The following is a 17,696-nucleotide window of genomic DNA, read 5'->3' on the forward strand; positions in this document are numbered from 1 at the left end:
ACACCAAGCGAGGCGTCGTTTTGCATTTACCCGCGAGTTGTGTGGCTTATGACCAGCTGCTCGAAATAAAATCCAAGTTGTCTCACCTTCCACCTAACTGTGATAGTACTTGCAGTGGATCCTGATGCAGTTTGGAATTCCTGTGTGCCTATTACACATCACGACCCTCTTCAACTGTTGGCGGTCTCTGTCAGTCAAAAGACGAGGTCGGCCTGTACGCTTTTGTGGTGTAATACTGCATGTCTGGGAGTGAATTAGAGCTGATCACTGATGGAAAGGGCGACGAGTGCCATTTGTTCCTCAAAAGCCGCTATCGGCAAAGAGGAGTGCTTGTTTACTGCCTCGAGAGACAGCAGACCGAGGAGCCGGCGGTTTACAGCACTGGAGGCCGCGGAACCCCCAGACCAGTAACTCACACTAGTGGGAGGTTGCGCTCTGGTGGAACTGCAAAAAAATTCAGACCACGAGAGAGTTCAATGTGAGGGGGAATGCTTGGAATCACAAACGATGGTTGCAAGTTGATCTCTGAGGAATCTTCTCACGGGAAGCGCCAGGGCAAGCTTTCCAACGAAAAGCAGGCACATCCATCAATCTAAGACACTTCCCTCTGGGGACAGAGACTTTGCTCGCGAGATCCACAGAGGAGGATCTGGCTCTTAGGGGAACACTCACAGTAAATGAGGTCTATTTGGATGTTCACTGAGTTTTTTCTGACAGTCAGGGTGCAAGCCTCCTCTTTCTCACCACTGATCAGTGTCAGACAATTTTTTGTCCGTCTAATCAGAGGGTGGAGGCCCGGTCGTCTAAAGAAACTCAAACAAATGTTCTGACAATCTTGAAATAACATGTACGGTAGAATCTGACATTATGTGTTTCATATTTTTACTTTTTTGCATTCTAAGTGTTTTTTAGAATAAATAATTGCCAGTATCAAGTTGTGATTCAGTCTAGTAGCATTCCGATAGGAATGATTCGTTTGATGTGCTAAACTGAAATGAAGTAAAACCACAAGACGATATTCCATTTTATGAAAATCCCTGTGTGTAGATTGTTAATGGATGAGTCATTTTAATCATTTGTAGGCATCAGAATTCCGTATCAGAGACAACATTAGACAAACACACATATATGTTACATAGAACATAGGGTTTACATAAAAAATGGTGACCATGGTCCATGAGATTTCTCAAAATCAGAGCGTTTCTAAGTTGTTGGAAACTGACCTTTCAGCGAAATTTGTTGTGGACTGAGTATGTAGGGAGACTGGACACTAGCTCTGTAATAAAATTAGATTTCAGTTATGTGTGTAAGGTGGCAGGTTAAGTGAATGTCAATTTCTCACCTTACATGAGAGTTTTTATACATCGTAACAGGAAGGTGAATGTCATCTGACATACTTCAGCGAAAATGACCAGATTTGCCTAATAAAGTGTACAGTACGCAATGCAAAGGGATGACACTCAATCGACAGTATTAACACACCAAACCTAAATCCTGCATGTCAATGAGCAGGAGGTGAAACAATCTGCTGGAGGAAACGTTTTGTTTGGGAGCACATGCAAAGGGCGATGTCACAGGCTGAGTACATCGGAAACCTCTTAAAGTAACCTGTGGTGCGGGACAACGAACGGACCAGGTGACTCATCCAGGGGAGCAAGTAGGGGGCCACCGGCGTAGTACGGAAAGAATCTGTAGAAAACTGCAGTGGGGAATTTCCAGATGGATACAAACAAAACAGTGATGCAGTCGATCACGTGAACTGCACATGGTACGCTCATGGTGTACACATGTAACTTTTAAGTGTCTGGAGCAGGCACAAAATGTCCGATTGGCTGACATGAACTAGGAAGAAATAAAGTGCCGAAATGCAGTTTTATGGTAGGCCCTTTGCGATTGGCAGAGATAGTTTCCACAAAATAAAAGGAACACTCCTATTGATCGGAAAAAGCTGTGATGTGGAGCACGAAAGGATTGAGGTGGGGGACAGTTTTGCTACAGGAGGAACTTTGATTGTACACTACATTCACTTCGGCTGACACTTAGCTATACATTAGCTGTAGTGTTGTTGAGCTCCAACAGCAGAGAAACGAAACAGCCACATAGTTAATTGTTCTAGCAAGAACTGCGAGGGCATTGTAATATGCATGCTGCTCCATCCATGGGAGTGCATATCGCCATATTTCAAGACTAGGGATGAGTGCATGTTTTCTCACCTAACGAGAAACATAGGACAGTTTCTGCTGATAAAATCAGCAGAGGTGTTATAGGACTCTCAGAGGACGAGAGCAGGCATGCAGGTGACGGCTCATCGCAGCTGAGGTAAATACCACGAGCAGAGTCGCAGAATTGTTGGTTCACCAGGTTGCATCCACTGTGAACTCAAGCAACCTTGAGTAATCTTTTGCTCATCTTGTCTCAAAAACTAACCATCTTCCGTAGACTTGACTGTAATCCTAAATAGTACCGAACTTAGAACCGCAATCGGATGATTTGTCGTAATATTGGCCAACTTCACGATGTAGTAGTAAGAACAATTTTGTAAACAATCTTCTGGTTAAAATTTGATATTGTTGTGTTTAGAGTTATGTCGATTAATGAGGACGAAATGCATTATCTTGACAACTGTCCTAGCATTGTCACGTTACAAACTATGTAAATTCGTGTATTTCTTTGACAATAATTCTGAATTAAAAACAATTTGTGTACAGTTTAAACAACATTGTGCTCTGTCAAAAAATTTGGATCATTTATTCCGTAGAAGCTAACGCACTCACAGGTGTTTATGCTGATCTCTGATGAAGGAGAAAAGGAGGGGAATGGCAGATATGGAATTACAACTAGCGTTGTTACAACTGCAATATTTGTATTATAAGATCACTTGATAGAATTAATAATTTATGGCGTAGAAAAAAATGCCGCACTTGGACGCAATTCTTCTTTCAGATTCAGCACGAAAGTTTATTTAGCAAAATCAGATCAGATGATAGTTTATTTAGCAAAATCAAATCAGATGCATTTTGAAAACACATGTATAAAAAAGGGTATCTACCAACACTGTCACTTCGTGCAGTGCATCATAATGTCCAGAGGAAGTTGTACCACTCTGGACTACCTTACAAACCAATGTAACTCATTTAGTAGACTGCTGGGACATCAGATCCACATCCGCATGGAGCTATGGTTCGAACCCTCATCAAGTTTCTGTTTTCTTTATTTTTATAGATGTGTGTTTCCTAGTTCTCCTCGTATATAAGCAGTATATCATTTTGTCACTTGAAATAGCCTATCACATGACATTGGGATCCATTAAACTGCATACATGTGTCTACTAATAGCACAGTGTATAACCATACCTGTTCCTGTCAAGTTCATGTAGAACACCTTCCCGATGGAGTAGGAAAATGATGAATATGTCGACATGCTTTCGCTGCTGGTTGCATCCGATAACCAAGCAGCTGCTCCTACTCGTGCTGCATATGCTGCGTGGTGCCCTCCTAATAGCAATGGAGCAACGTCTTCGGGAATCAGACAGTTTTTGTAGGCAAGTAATGGACAGAGGTCGTCCAAGGAGTAGACATACTCAACAAGCAGAGGACATGATTTTTATACCCTTCAAAAATCACCTTGGCGATGTACCCATGATACTGCAAGGCAGTTCCAGATGTCTCAAAGACTGGTTGTTGAAGTATTACACGATGAAGAACTGCATCTGCATCATTACATGTTATCTCAACATTAGCGGCCAGAAGACTACATTCGACGAGTACAGTTTTGTGAATGGATTTTGCACTAAGGGGAAGTTATCTAACATTTTATAAACAACGTGATCTGGAGTGAAGAATCTAGCTTCGCTCGTGAAACGATTGTCAACTTCTACAGCAGTCATTACTGATCGGTACACAAACCAGACTCACCCGTGATCGTGGCTTTCAGGCATACTTTGACTGGAACTGTGCGAGGAGTCCTTACCTATCGTGAGACAAGTTGAAAAAGTCTCTGAATTATAAGTTCCTTTGCATTACTTAGTCTGATGCATTAGAAAAAATTCCACTAGGTGTTTGGCGACAGCTATGTTTTCAATATGATGGTGTGTAACTACTTAAATGAAGCGTTTTCACGGAAATGGATTTGTTGTAGAGGTCCAATGTTCCCTGGACATTAACCCACTAGATTTTTATCTGCGGGGACACTTAAAGAACAAGTTTGTAGTACTGCACCCATGGATGCAAATGATCTAACAGCATGTGTGCATGCCACTTTGGCAATAGTGAATGTAGCTGTATTCCGTAGGGTCGAGCAAAGTGTTGTATAGCGAGTGATGACACGTTTGCAAATGCAAGGCTCTCACTTTGAAGATCTTCTATGAAGTGAACGTTGCTCCCACATGGACCTATCTGCTCTGTGAAAATAAGTCTGGACATCAAACGTATTGTAGTATAATGTGCAATCTAATTCGGCCTACTACTGTGTTTTTGTATCTCATTGGATACAGAAGATGTTACTGTATCCTCTATTATTTTCCATTGGCTTTATTTGAGTCATGAACATGACAATGGGCATTTACGTCAGCAAAAATGTTCGTGTTATGCCTTAATGTTTCAATAAAGGTATCAGTAACAGAAAGATATGTACAAGATACCGCATTGTGGAGGTGTAAATTGGATATAATTTGGTGCTGTAACTGAAGAAGGATGTTTGGTGCCAACGAATCTAGAACTTCAGCGAGCCTGCCTATCGTTCCCCATGTGTCCCTGAGCTAATGAGACAGCTTCTACACAGCACAGAGTTCGTGCCACGCCGCAAGCAATGACAGCGTTACGGGAGCCTCGTTTTTTAAAATTGCATTTCTATTGAACCTATTGGCGGGACTAGTTGTTGCTAAATACACTTTCGTCTTAGACTGGCATGACGAATCGCATGCCGATCACCAATTGTAGCATTTTTTCTTTGGCGTAGTATGTTGTGTGGTGCACTAGTCTTTTCTTTTCAAGGTTTTTTAGTAAGTTCTGATCCCACATATCAATTTCTTCTGAAATCGTTTTTGTTGAGCATTAGGTTACTGACCCATTAGCACAGAATTTCGTTTAGCTTAAGATGACAGTAAATTAGGATGCTGTGATGTGTCAATAACAAACAGGTACCCTCAGACAAATTTTAAGTCAGATAGTAAGTAGTAATTTATATATTTTACTGTTGTTTTCATTGTTTGTGTGTATGTGAGGAAGGATGGAAGCAGCGTCGGTGATGAAGCGAAGTAAAGCGCGTAACGCCAGTCAACACGATGAATCAGGAAACAGTGACAAAATGGTACAAAAACGTGACGTACAAAAAATGTTTGGGTGATGTCGGCAGTAACATTCCAGCTGAACGGCCAACTCCAGAAAACGAGTTATAATACACAGACGACACTGGTTACGATAATGCAGTGGGTGGTCACTGAGAAGCCAAAGACTGAAACTGCCAGGTAGATGAGTCCCGTAGCTAGGAAAAATTTTAGCAAGACGCCATCACATACATCACGAGATGGTAAGTAGGCGATAAGGCCGATTCTGGCAGGCTTTTGACATCAAATTGATACGCTAACTAATTAACCTGATCTATTAAACCATCCCTCCTCCTTAAGCTGATGTTCTGCCCAGGGATTGAGTGTGAGCACCTGGGGATAACCCAACCTTCTGAGAAACCCCCCATCGCCCCCCCTCCCTCTCCTCCTCCCCATCCCTCTGGGTAAACATACACCTTTATTGTCACCACTCGACAGTTGAGTTCAGAGCCACTTTCCCCCTCCTGGGAGATCCCCTAGCTCAACCGCCCCTTCCGCCACCACCCCCTCCCCTCCTCCATGTGGAAATTGGTGAGAAAAAGACTCAGTCGGCGCTGAGCTGCTGGAGAGGACAGATCTCATTACACGAAATTCAAATGAGTGTCAATTGTTCATTCAGATTGCGTTTTCTTTATTTAATTAGTCTGCGGAACACAGAGTTGCCCCAGACTGCTGCCCAGCTTGGGTAGAACTCACATCTGCACCTCTCACCTGCACTTTCTATGACATAATGACTGTAAACACAGAGGAACGGAATGACGTGCGACATATTACCCGCCGTTTTGGGTCGCCGTTGCGTGTGGTTGTCGCCTGAGCGCCGTCGGGCAGTGTGAAGAGCGCAGAGCTGAGCACGCCCGTCTGCATGCCGCAGAGCTCAGGCCACTGCTGACGCCACACGTGTCACTGCCAGGTGGCAGCAGCTTTCAAATGGCTACAATCCCTACGTCTGTGTGACGAGCTATCGGACAGGAAGGATCTCACTGTGGAGTGTCCATGAGATAATAAAATAAATAGAGAGAAATGTCGTGGCATAGTATGCAGTTTGCTGGATATTTTAGCCCAGTTGAAAATTATGTTGCTAATTGTCTCAGTATGTAGTGTGTCCTCCTGAGAAGATGCAATCCCAAAGTGTTCGACTGAGGAGACATTGGTGTTGGACAGAGAGGAACTTAATAAGCATACAGCTGAGGACTGAGTCCACAGCCTCACAAGGAATGGAAGGAAGTGATAATAGATGAGTGTGGGGTGAATACTTTTCAGCAAATAGTGGCAGTGCAGCAGGCTGAGCTGGACAGGCATCGCACAACTCAAAGAGATAACTGTCTGTGCTGGAGCTGTTTGTATCTTTTTAAATAGCCAGGCAGTCCACAGTACAGGAGATAACTTCATCCTATTTCACTATCCCACTAAGAATGAACCAGAGGTGTGTGCACCTCGAATGAGCTACTCCACAAAACTGGCACAGAGGATGCTTGAAACAGTTTTTTCCCCATCATTGCCAATAGGAACACAGCATTCCGCCCTCTTCCAACCGAAACTTGGCGGGAGCCAACAGGAGTGCAGCAACACTAGATCTGTTCCCATGACGGTGGGGGCTCGGGGATATAAGATGGATGCATTCTCAGTCATAGTCAGTCAGTGGAAGAACGACGAAGTGTCAACGGCAGCCGAGATTCTCATCCACTTCTCTCGCACATAACAAAAATAAGTACATGTGGTTTAGTTGCATATCGTGGTGTCTTTGTCTATGGATTGTTTCTTCTTCTTTGTTCAGAGACCTCCGGCTATGATCACGGAAGGATTGTGGTGTTACTTGATCTAGCATAAAATTGCCTCCAAAGAAGATATTTTATGTGATCTTGAGAGTAGGTGACCTTCATGCCGCGCCAGTCTCTAGTTACACCTTAGTTGGCACAGCTTGCAATAGAATCCATAAGTCTGTATCACAGCGAGTATGACTCGAAAGCAAAGTGACTGTGACAAAACAAAATTTACCAGCAATGTTAACATCATCTCTACATTGTCTGTTCTTCTCCAACCTATCTATGAGTGTGCTGATGCAACTCAACCTCAACACCTAACACATTCATTCATCCCCTAATATGCATATGACACCACACATAAATACTAAAGTACAATAGATGCCACTGTCCAACAAGATATTAAGCTTGACCACAATGTAAGAATGTCAGTGTAAAAAATGTAAACTATGAATGAGTTCGGATAACGTTTACTCTGGTAGAAATTATTGATCTGCATTTACTTTTGAATCAAATCTCAGACATTATACAGTTAGGCGATAATTGTGGCCAAATATTGCACCTTATAGAGAAGGACGTGTAATTAACAGCTGATACAAAACACGTCAACGCAGTTGGATAAATACATATGACCATTAAGACATAATATTGACACAATAAAGAAAAAACAGACAGTGGAACCAAATACAAAACGTGGTTAGTATGTGCAGAAGAGGAGTGTTTGTAATCGACATTGTGGATAATGAGCACAGTATTTCCGTTGCACATGTCGTTTATACTCACGCGCTAAGGTGTGAAGCTTTCGGGGATGGGCAGTTCCCTTGGTTTGGTAGGCCATGACAACAGACAACACACGGAGTGTTACAGCATCTCGTACTGTCATCTCGCTGTTGTACATGGATTCGCACAACCCCAAGCTACCTAATGCTGTAATTTTAAGAACGACACTCGAAGACTTTGCTGTGGCAGTTGCTGATTTGCTGGCAGAGCTGTCGTACTGCGAGACTAAAATCTGCTGTTATTGTACTAAGCAGCGTGAATGTGTTCTACAGCCCTCTGCTATTACATTCATAAGTTGTGGCCGCTTAAAGTTGAGTGACAGAGCTATCTCCATACGCCCAGTAATTTTATGGACTAGGACTCCCTTCTTTATCCTCCCGTCTTCGTTTCCTTGAGCTCATTCTTTGCTTCTTGGGACTTCTTTCTTGAATGTCTACTTGTCTTGTACCTTCAGGTCTTCTTATTTGCACTCGTCTGACACTTCTTTCCTTCTTTTGGGACCAAACTTGATTTCAGGGTGACTCTACTTCTGACAGTGGTAAAAGTGATTGTCACATGTGGAGGGTTACGCCCAAAGTACAGATATCTCTGCTTCTTACGCCATTGTGTTTGGCTGCAAGATCAAGGAAAGAACAGACCAGCTCTACATTCAAGACAATGTCACATCGTAGCGTCGTGTTGTACGCATCAAGGTAACCTGTTGTTGCTGTCAAGGGCTATAGGCTGACATAACTGTGTAGCCTAACAGCATCAGTCTCGTCCTGTTTTAATCAGATTTGGTTAAGTCTACTCTGCAGGGACCCTGGATCAGCCCTTCGCATCGGCGCCTGACGCCGCCTGCCTCTGCAGCCCATACCTGTCCACCGAGGCGGCGTCGGCAGCGCGGTCGCTGCCTGGCTATCGTGGAAGCGCTCCCCAGGGACCGCCTGCCTCCTTCCGGTCCGGGAGACTCTTCCCTTTTTTTGTGCGGCCTAGCCGCCAGCTCCCTGCTCTCTCCCAGGTCTTGCCCTCTGCTGCCGCTGCCTTCCGCTTGGTTCGCCGCCTCTGCTTTGGTGTTGTATGTCCTCTGCTGGTCTGTGGTCGCTCTAACGCTACTTACGCCATTCGACATTTTGCGCACAGTCTCATTACAGAATATTAAAGTCATTTTGTTATTACAGTTAAATCAGGTTCAAATGTACGAGATTGCTTAACACTACATGCTTAATCATTTTGATGTTGAAGCTCTTTTGTCTGTGTTTGCTTTAATAATAACATATATTTTTGAGTGGGGTCCGCCTTTAGCAAGACCTTATTTTGTTTTTGCCCCAGACATGTTTCACTGCAGTTGCAGCATCATCAGTGTTTTTTTTATTGTTATGGCTGTTAAACATAATGAATGTTCTTTACTGTTTAAATACATACAAATATTAATTTCTAAATCGTAATTACAAGTTTTTGAGGAGCACATAAAATTGTGTAATCATAACTTCTTACCACACCTGTGTCATTGGCGGAGTGCTAAGGATACAGGAGAGCGAATGGGAACTTCCAGAAAAACCTGAAAGGAGTATGAGCGTCACATGACTGGCTGGCAGATCCATGACCCACGTAGTGTCAGGTAACGTTTGTGCAATGGCTGGTGGTATCTGTCACCTGACCGCACACGTAGATGCCTTATGTCCTGGAGGGAGTGGGATATGCTGTAGAGAGGCACGTCTCTATGGGGATCTATCGAGATGACTTCGCTTTGGGCATAGATCCAAGACACTTCCCTCCAAGGAAGATTTCGCTGGTAAAGGCCACAGAGGAAAATCTAGCGGTTAGATTTTGAGATGTGTTGCTTATGACACAAGTTTCCCAGTAAACAGAGTTGTTAATCATTTTACTCGAGTGGCAGTTCCTTAGCTCCTTGTGGAATCTGACTCATACTGAAGTGCTTCTTTACGGGAGAATAACTGAGTTAAATTTTTGTTCTTGGTTAGTGAGCAAACAGAAACATTGACTCGTGTTCTGTCTTGAACTGAGATTATTTCAGCCCTAGGAGTTGGCGGATGGCGTATTGCGTCCACTGCGTAGGCAGAGAATTGCAGGTCACCCAATCTGGGTGATGGTCTTCTCTTTCCCACCGCTAACCAGTACCAGCCAATCAGCCAATTTTGTATCCATTTAATAGGGGGCGGAGGGGGCAGGAGCGAGGGCACAGGCTAAAGGAAGTCAAAAATATCTTCTACCAACCTGGAAATTACATGTAGGATAGAATCCGGCATTGTGTACTTCACTTTCATACGAGGGTTGGAACTTTAATAGCGACAACTATTTATTTACAGCTCGTACAAAACAGATACGTGTTTCAAAGTTTTACTTGTGGTGTCACCGTCAGACACCAAACTTGCTAGGTGGTAGCCTTTAAACCGGCCGCGGTCCGGTAGTATACGTCGGACCCGCGTGTCGCCACTATCAGTGATTGCAGACCGAGCGCCGCCACGCGGCAGGTCTAGAGAGACTTCCTAGCATTCGCCCCAGTTGTACAACCGACTTTGCTAGCGATGGTTCACTGACTTCTACGCTCTCATTTGCCGAGACGATAGTTAGCATAGCCTTCAGCTGCGTTATTTGCTACGACCTAGCAGTGCGCCATTATCAGTACTATTGATATTGTAAACCATGTATCGTCAAGAGCGACGTTCTTCAGTAATAGATTTTAGTTAAGTATTCCACCAGCTACGTCCGTTTTTTTCAATTCTAATTCCCTTGTCATGTTCCAGACCTCACGCCAGCCTGCGTGAGCTAAAACGCGTGCATTTTGGCCTCCTTTAGTAACCCTGTGTTGGCTCTCCTGCCAACCACAACATTACTGACCTTCAAAGTAGTCACCAGCATTGTGTATAGCACGTTGCCAGCGATGTGGAAGTCGTAGGATACTCTTAGCGGTGCCAGTTGTGTTGACAGTTCGAGTGGCGCGGTCTATTGCCCGACGAAATGATAGCAGCTCTGAAGCGAATGCCGTGAAGTGTTTCCTTCAGTTTAGAAATCGAGCTGAACTTTATTTATTTATTTATTTATTCATCCGTGGAACAATATATATTGTACGGACGTCGTCAGTTTATAATACATGAGCACACATTTACATTTACAATGAAAGAGATTTCTCATATTTTGTGTAGTTTTTATAACTTGTCGCACACACATTTATAATTACATTATATTTTGGTGATAATGTCATATGTTGCTAATAATCTATATCTATGTTAAATATTCTTTTACAGTATAACAACTTTTACTTACTAAGAATGTTTTAAGCTTTTGTCTGAAAATGAGGGACTCATTTTTTTAATTTCCTGCGGTAATTTGTTATATAGTTTTATCCCATTATAAAACATACTTTTTTGCGTCTTTGCCTTGTTCTTTCTATCTAGATGGAGGTGGTGACGAGATCTTCTTTCATGGTCATGTATTAGGCTGTTTGTGTTATACATGTTGAGATTTTTCTTAATGAACATTATGTTCTGAAAGATATACTCACAAGAAAAAGTTAGAATGCCTAGCTTTCTACATAATTCTAGACAGTGGGCCCTGTTGTTGCTGTTTGTTATTATCCTTATGGCTCTTTTTTGTTCTTTGAACATAGTCTGTATGTTACTGGCACTTGTTCCCCAAAACATGATCCCATAGCTGAGGACTGAGTGTAGATATCCGTAATATGTTATTTTAAGATAGGTATTATGGCATACCGGTGAAGGATTCTAAGAGCATAGCATGCTGTGGATAATTTCTTTGCCAAAATGTTGACATGGTTTGTCCATTTCAGTTGGCTGTTTACATTCATCCCTAAGAATTTGGTACTTGTTACACATTCTAATTCATTATTATTAACTTTTATTCTAGTGGCTTTGTGTTTTTTGTTCAATTGGAAGTTAATATAGTTAGTTTTCTTTACATTTGGGGTACTTTATTTTTTAATGACCAGCTGTGGACATAACTGAGAGCCTCGTTTGCTCTTTCTGACAGCTGTGTTGGACTTTCACCTGTTATTACTATGTTGCTGTCATCAGCATAAAGTATTTTTTCTCCATGTCTGGTACTTTTTGGGAAGTCGTTAATGTAGATAAGAAACAATATTGGGCCAAATACACTTCCCTGTGGGACGCCAATATTCACATGTTCTGGGTCAGACAGGTGTTTTACAAGGGAATTGTTTGAAACTTGTGATATCTCAACTCGTTGAACTCAGATTTCCAAGTATGATCTGAACCACTTCTTTGTCACACCTCTTATTCCTATTTGCTCTAATTTATGAAGTAAGATTTTATGGTCAACTGCATCAAAGGCCTTTGACAAGTCCAAAAAGATACCACATACATTTTCACCTTTGTACAAGGCTTCTAAAATTAGTGAACTGTACTATAGCATATTGTGTGCCTTTTCTGGGCCTAAAACCAAATTGGTCATTGGACAGAAGGTTAAATTTATTCAGGTAATTTAGCAGTCTCTTTTTGACTAGTATTTCTATTATTTTAGAAATGATAGACAGTAGATGATAGAGGTATTCAGGGTACCCTCCGCCACACACCGTCAGGTGGCTTGCGGAGTATGGATGTAGATGTAGATATAAAAATCGACCTGTAGTTCTCTACATGTTCCACATCTCCGTTCTTAAGGATAGGTATAACTTTTGCTTGTTTTAGGTACTCTGGAAAGTATCCAGATTCGAAAGATTCATTAATTATGTTTGTTAATGGGCCGTTTATGGAGCCTATACATTCTTTAATTACGCAGACTGGGATTTCATCGTGTCCTACTGAAGTTTTATTTTTTAGTTGGCGTAGTACTAGTGCCACTTCCCTTTCTGTAGTTGGCAAGAGAACCACTGAGTTTGTTGGCTGGTTCTGAGTAGGTAAATCATACGTATCTGGAAATTTCTTCTGTACTTTTTTTGCAATACTACTGAAATATGAGTTTAGAAAATCAGCAAATTTTTTAGGGTTACCTACTGGTACATATTTGTTTTTAACATGTGAATTGAGGTCCTTTTTAGCAGAGTTAGATGTTTCCTGTTTGACGATGTTCCAGGCTGCTTTGCTCTTGTTTTCAGCTTGAAGTAATATTTCGTTATTTGAAAGTTTTTTGCGGCTAGCAGCACCTTTCCGTATATATTCCTGTACTTTTTGTAGAACTGCAGAACTTTTGGGTTAGATTGATTATTTTTTATGGTGTTGAGATATCTAAGAGTTTCTGAGGATTTTTTGATACCTGTAGTCACCCATTGATTTCTCTTTCTAGTTTTAATTTTATAAAGAGTTTTGGGAAACATCTCTTCAAATCTGAGTTTAAAAATTGACATGAACTTGATAAATTTCTGATTTGCATTAGTTTCTGGATAGACTTCCCCCCAATCTTCATATTGAGGCTGGGATTTAATCTCATACAGGGCTGATTTGGAAAACAACATTCGTATGTACACAGTTTAGGAGGAGTTTCTACATGAATGTTAGTTTTTAAGATCTGGCAGAGGTGGTCTGACAGGCCCAGGTTTTTGACAACAATATATTTTTTACTATCAATACCTGTAGGTACATGATCTATAGACGAGGAAGATTCTTTCGTTATTCTAGTTGGACAATTAACAAGGGAGGATATTCCATAACAGCTCAGAATATTCACATATATGTTGCTAGCCTTATCAGGCTTCATCATATTAATGTTTACGTCACCACAGATAATTACATTTGCTTTTGGTCCCGAAACCTTGTCTAAGCTTCGACACTCACGAGGGCTTAACTCAGGGGAGTGCAGTAGGTGGTATGACACTTAGCAGCCTCATCAGTCAAACAAATCAGTAACAGCTTGCACTGTATATGCTTGAACATTGTCCTGCAAAATGAAGGTCAGGTCCTGCAGAAAGTGTCATCACTTCTGTTTCTATGCTGTTCATTTTTGGAACACAACCTACGACCAGCTTACAGACAGAAGTGACGTAACGAGGCCTGTGGGGCAGTATCGATACGTTATAGCACAAGGACGTGGATAAAAGATGAAAAAGAGAGAAAACAAAGGAAGAACAGGAAAGAGGAACTTTGGTGAAGGGACGTTGTTGAACAGCGGGAGGGCTGCACGGGATGTAGAGTGAAGGAAGGGATGTGAGAAGCAGAGTCAACTTGTGCCTTCTTGCGTTTCCATTAAATGTTGAAATACAGATTTCGTCTGAGAAAGTCTTTAATTGCCGCAGCGAGGCGCACACAGCCTCAAAGATAACCTTACTTGGAGGGATAAAGTCAAGCTACGAAAGAAATCACAGCGCACAAGGGAAAATGAACACTCGAAAGCGCTTGCATTTACGGTCCAGAAAGAAGCAATTAAGATGGCCGGCAGCTGGCGGCAGCCGCTTCCCGTGTTTAATGAAACAAGTTGGCCGATTTACTGGGCGCGGGCACATTAGCGCAGCTGCAGCCACGCTGGGCGTCTAATCCCCCCTCCATGCCCACCTCTATCGCGAGTACAAACGCTGCGCAGTGCCGCAGCCCCCCACATCAGAGACCGGACGTAGGTGGTGCTGACGATACTTCCGGTAATCTGGGCGCGCTGGTCTCAGCACCTTCTCTGGAGCAAACTTTTATCTCTGGCACTGTGATACATCGATTTACACAGATGATGATGGAAACTACGGTTTAGCTCAGTAAATATTTTTGTCTGTGGAGTGCCCTTGCTCGAAGTGCATTACGACTGAATATATGAAAGTTATAGCACCATGAGACAGCGTGCGTGCACAGTCAGAGTGGTATTACGCGTAGTACACGCTTGGATATGCAAATAATTAGCGTTTCAATACAGCTGCACATAGTTACTAAGAGTATCACAATCTGCATCTGTATACAAAGAAACATTGTGCAAAGGGTTTTTCATTCGGACATCCCTTTGACTGTTCATTGCTTGTGACTCGAATGTATTTTCTTTCAAGTAAGAAGAAGAAATGCCTAGCAGGACATAAGGGAATCGACCTCAGCAACACCGTGGCCTGCCGAGGCTGCATTCCTCATACTGAAATGCTGCTGCTGCTCTCCTTGGTCATGTGAGTATGGGATCGATGGATTTGAGAGGGCCGTGGTCAACACTGTGCATAAATTCAGTGGCGCCACATGGCTAGTGACTGTCAGGGCAGGCATACTATTCACTGAGCCGTGCGAGATCAAACAGAAACGTCAAATGCTTCAGGTCATCAAACAGGCTTGTTCGCAGCAATACAAATATGAACACAGTTAGTTTTTAAATTTCTTATTTATATGCTGGCATTCATAGTTTGATCTACTGCCTAGCAACTAAACACATGGTGTAACGTCTGTTATTACAACTTTTCATCAGACTGCACTTGGATATTCTGCTCAACGAAATATGGACGCTATGCAGATGTGAAATGTTAATGTGTTAATAAACTGCAACTACGTTGCGAGTGTGAAACAGGATATTACCCACAAAGACAGAGCAGCAACGTCTGGAGCAGCACGGGCCGCCGGTGTGGCCACCTCTGCTCCAGCTTTCCACGACAGAGCAGCGACATCTGGAGCAGCACGGGCCGCCGGTGTGGCCGCCTCTGTTCCAGCCTTCCTCGACAGAGCAGCGACATCTGAAGCAGCACGAACCGCCACTGTGGCCTTCCCTGTTCCAGCCTTCCTCGACAGAGCAGCAACGTCTGGAGCAGCACGGGCCGCCAGTGTGGCCACCTCTGTTCCAACCTTCCACGACAAAGCAGCGACGTCTGGAGCAGCACAAGCCGCCGGTGTGACCGCCTCTGTTCCAGGCTTCCTTGACCGAGCAGTGACGTCTGGAGCAGCACGGGCCGCCAGTGTGGCCGCCTCTGTTCCAGCCATGCTCCACAGAGCAGCAACGTCTAGAGCAACATGGGCTGCCGGTGTGGCACTGACTGTAACAGCCATCCTCGGCAGAGCAGCGACTTCTGGTGCAGCACAGGCCGCCAGTGTTGCCGCCTCTGTTCAAGGCTTCCTCGACAGAACAGCGACGTCTGGAGCAGCACGGTCCGCCAGTGTGGCCACCTCTGTTCCAGCCTTCCTCGACACAGCAGCGACGTCTGTAGCAGGAGGGCCGCCGGTGTGGCCGACTCTGTTGTAGCCTTTCTCAACAGAGGGTGTCACATCCGTAGCCCTTCCTGATCCAGACGTCGCTGCTCTGTTGAGAAAGGCTACCTGTGCTGTTCCAGACGGGCCGCCGTTGTAAGGGCCTCTGGTCCAGCCTTCTATGACAGAGCAGCGACGTCTGGAGCAGCACGGGATGCCAGTGTGGCCGCCTCTGTTCCAGCATTCCTCGAAAGAGCAGAGGCATTTGGCGCAGCACGGGCCGACGGTCTGGACACAGCAGCGTCGTCTGGAGTAACACGGGCTGCTGGAATTTCCATCGCTGTTCCGGTCTTCCTTGACAGAGAAGCAATGTCTGGAGAAGCACAGACCACCGGTATGGCCACGTCTGTTCCGGCCTTCCTCGACAGAGCCGCGACATCGAGAGCAGCAAGCGCCACCAGTGTGGCCGCCTCTGTTCAAGCCTTCCTCGACACAGCAGTGACGTCTGGAGCAGCAAGGGCCACCGGTGTGGCCGTGTCTCTTCCAGCCTTTCTCGACAGAGCAGCGACGTCTGGATCAGGAAGGGCTACGGATGTGGCACCCTCTGATCCAGCATTCTTCGACAGAGCAGTGACGTCTGGAGCAGCGCAGGCAGACATTGAGGCTGCCTCTGTTGCAGCCTTCCTTGACAGAGTTGTAGCATCTCGAGCAGCACAGGCCGCCGTTGTGGCCGCCCCTGTTCCAGCCTTTCTCGACAGAGTAGCAACGTCTGGAGCAGCACGGGCCTCTGGTCCAGCCTTCTATGACAGAGCAGCGACGTCTGGAGCAGCACAGGCCGCCAGTGTGGCCGCCTCTGTTCCAGCATTCCTCGACAGAGCAGAGGCATCTGGCGCAGCACGGGCCGACGGTCTGGACGCCTCTATTCCAGCCCTCATCGACAGAGCAGCGACATCTGGAGCAGCACGGCCCACCGGTGTGGTCCCCTCTATTCCAACGTTCCCCAACTGAGCAGCGACATCTGGAGCAGTCAGGGCCGCTGGTGTGGCTGCCTCTGTTCCAGACTTCCGCGACAGAGCACTGTGGTCTGGAACAGCACAGAATGCCAGTGTGGTCGCCTCTGTTCCAGCCTTCCTCTACAGAGCAGCGACGTCTGGATGGGCACGATCCGCCAGTGTGGTCGCCTCTGTTCCAGCCTTCCTTGACAGAGCAGCGACGTTTGTAGAAGCACGGGCCGCCCCTGTAGCCGCCTCTATTTCAACCTTCCCCGAAACAGCAGCGTCGTCTGGAGTAACACAGGCTGCTGGAATTTCCATAGCTCTTCCGGTCTTCCTCGACAGAGAAGCGACGTCTGGAGAAGCACGGGCCGCCCGTGTGGACACTTCTGTTCCAGCCTTCATCGACAGAGCAGCGACGTCTGGAGAAGCACTTGCTGCCAGTGTGGCCCCCTCTGTTCCAGCCTTCCTCGACAGAGCAGCGACGTCTCGAGCAGCACAGGCCGCGGTGTGGCTGCCTCAGTTCCAGCCTTGCTCGACAGAGCAGCGACGTCTGGAGCAGCACAGGCCACCAATGTGGCCGCCTCTTTTCCAGCTCTCCTTTACAGAGCAGCGACGTCTGGATCATCATGGTTCGCCAGTGTGGCCGCCTCTGTTCCAGCCTTCCTCGACAGAGCAGCGATTTCTGGAGAAGCACGAGCCCCTGGTCTGGCCATCTCAGTTAAAGGCCTTCCTCGACAGAGCTGCGACATCTGCAGAAGCACAGGCCGCTGGTTTGGCTGCCGCTGTTTAA

At 45.0% G+C, this 17,696-nt stretch overlaps 1 protein-coding gene across 1 annotated transcript in view; it reads left to right on the forward strand.

Annotated features, from left to right (window-relative positions):
• Window positions 1-17,696, forward strand: part of LOC126272709 (uncharacterized) — a 61,551-nt gene extending 43,855 nt beyond the window's left edge. The window contains exons 3-5 of the mRNA XM_049975744.1: window positions 15,301-15,962; window positions 16,055-16,884; window positions 16,972-17,696. Coding sequence (XP_049831701.1) covers window positions 15,301-15,962; window positions 16,055-16,884; window positions 16,972-17,696 — 2,217 coding nt within the window. The remainder of the gene's footprint in view (window positions 1-15,300; window positions 15,963-16,054; window positions 16,885-16,971) is intronic.

The sequence above is a fragment of the Schistocerca gregaria genome, chromosome 5, assembly GCF_023897955.1.
Source record: "Schistocerca gregaria isolate iqSchGreg1 chromosome 5, iqSchGreg1.2, whole genome shotgun sequence".
In the NCBI taxonomy this organism is placed as follows: Eukaryota; Metazoa; Arthropoda; class Insecta; order Orthoptera; family Acrididae; genus Schistocerca; species Schistocerca gregaria.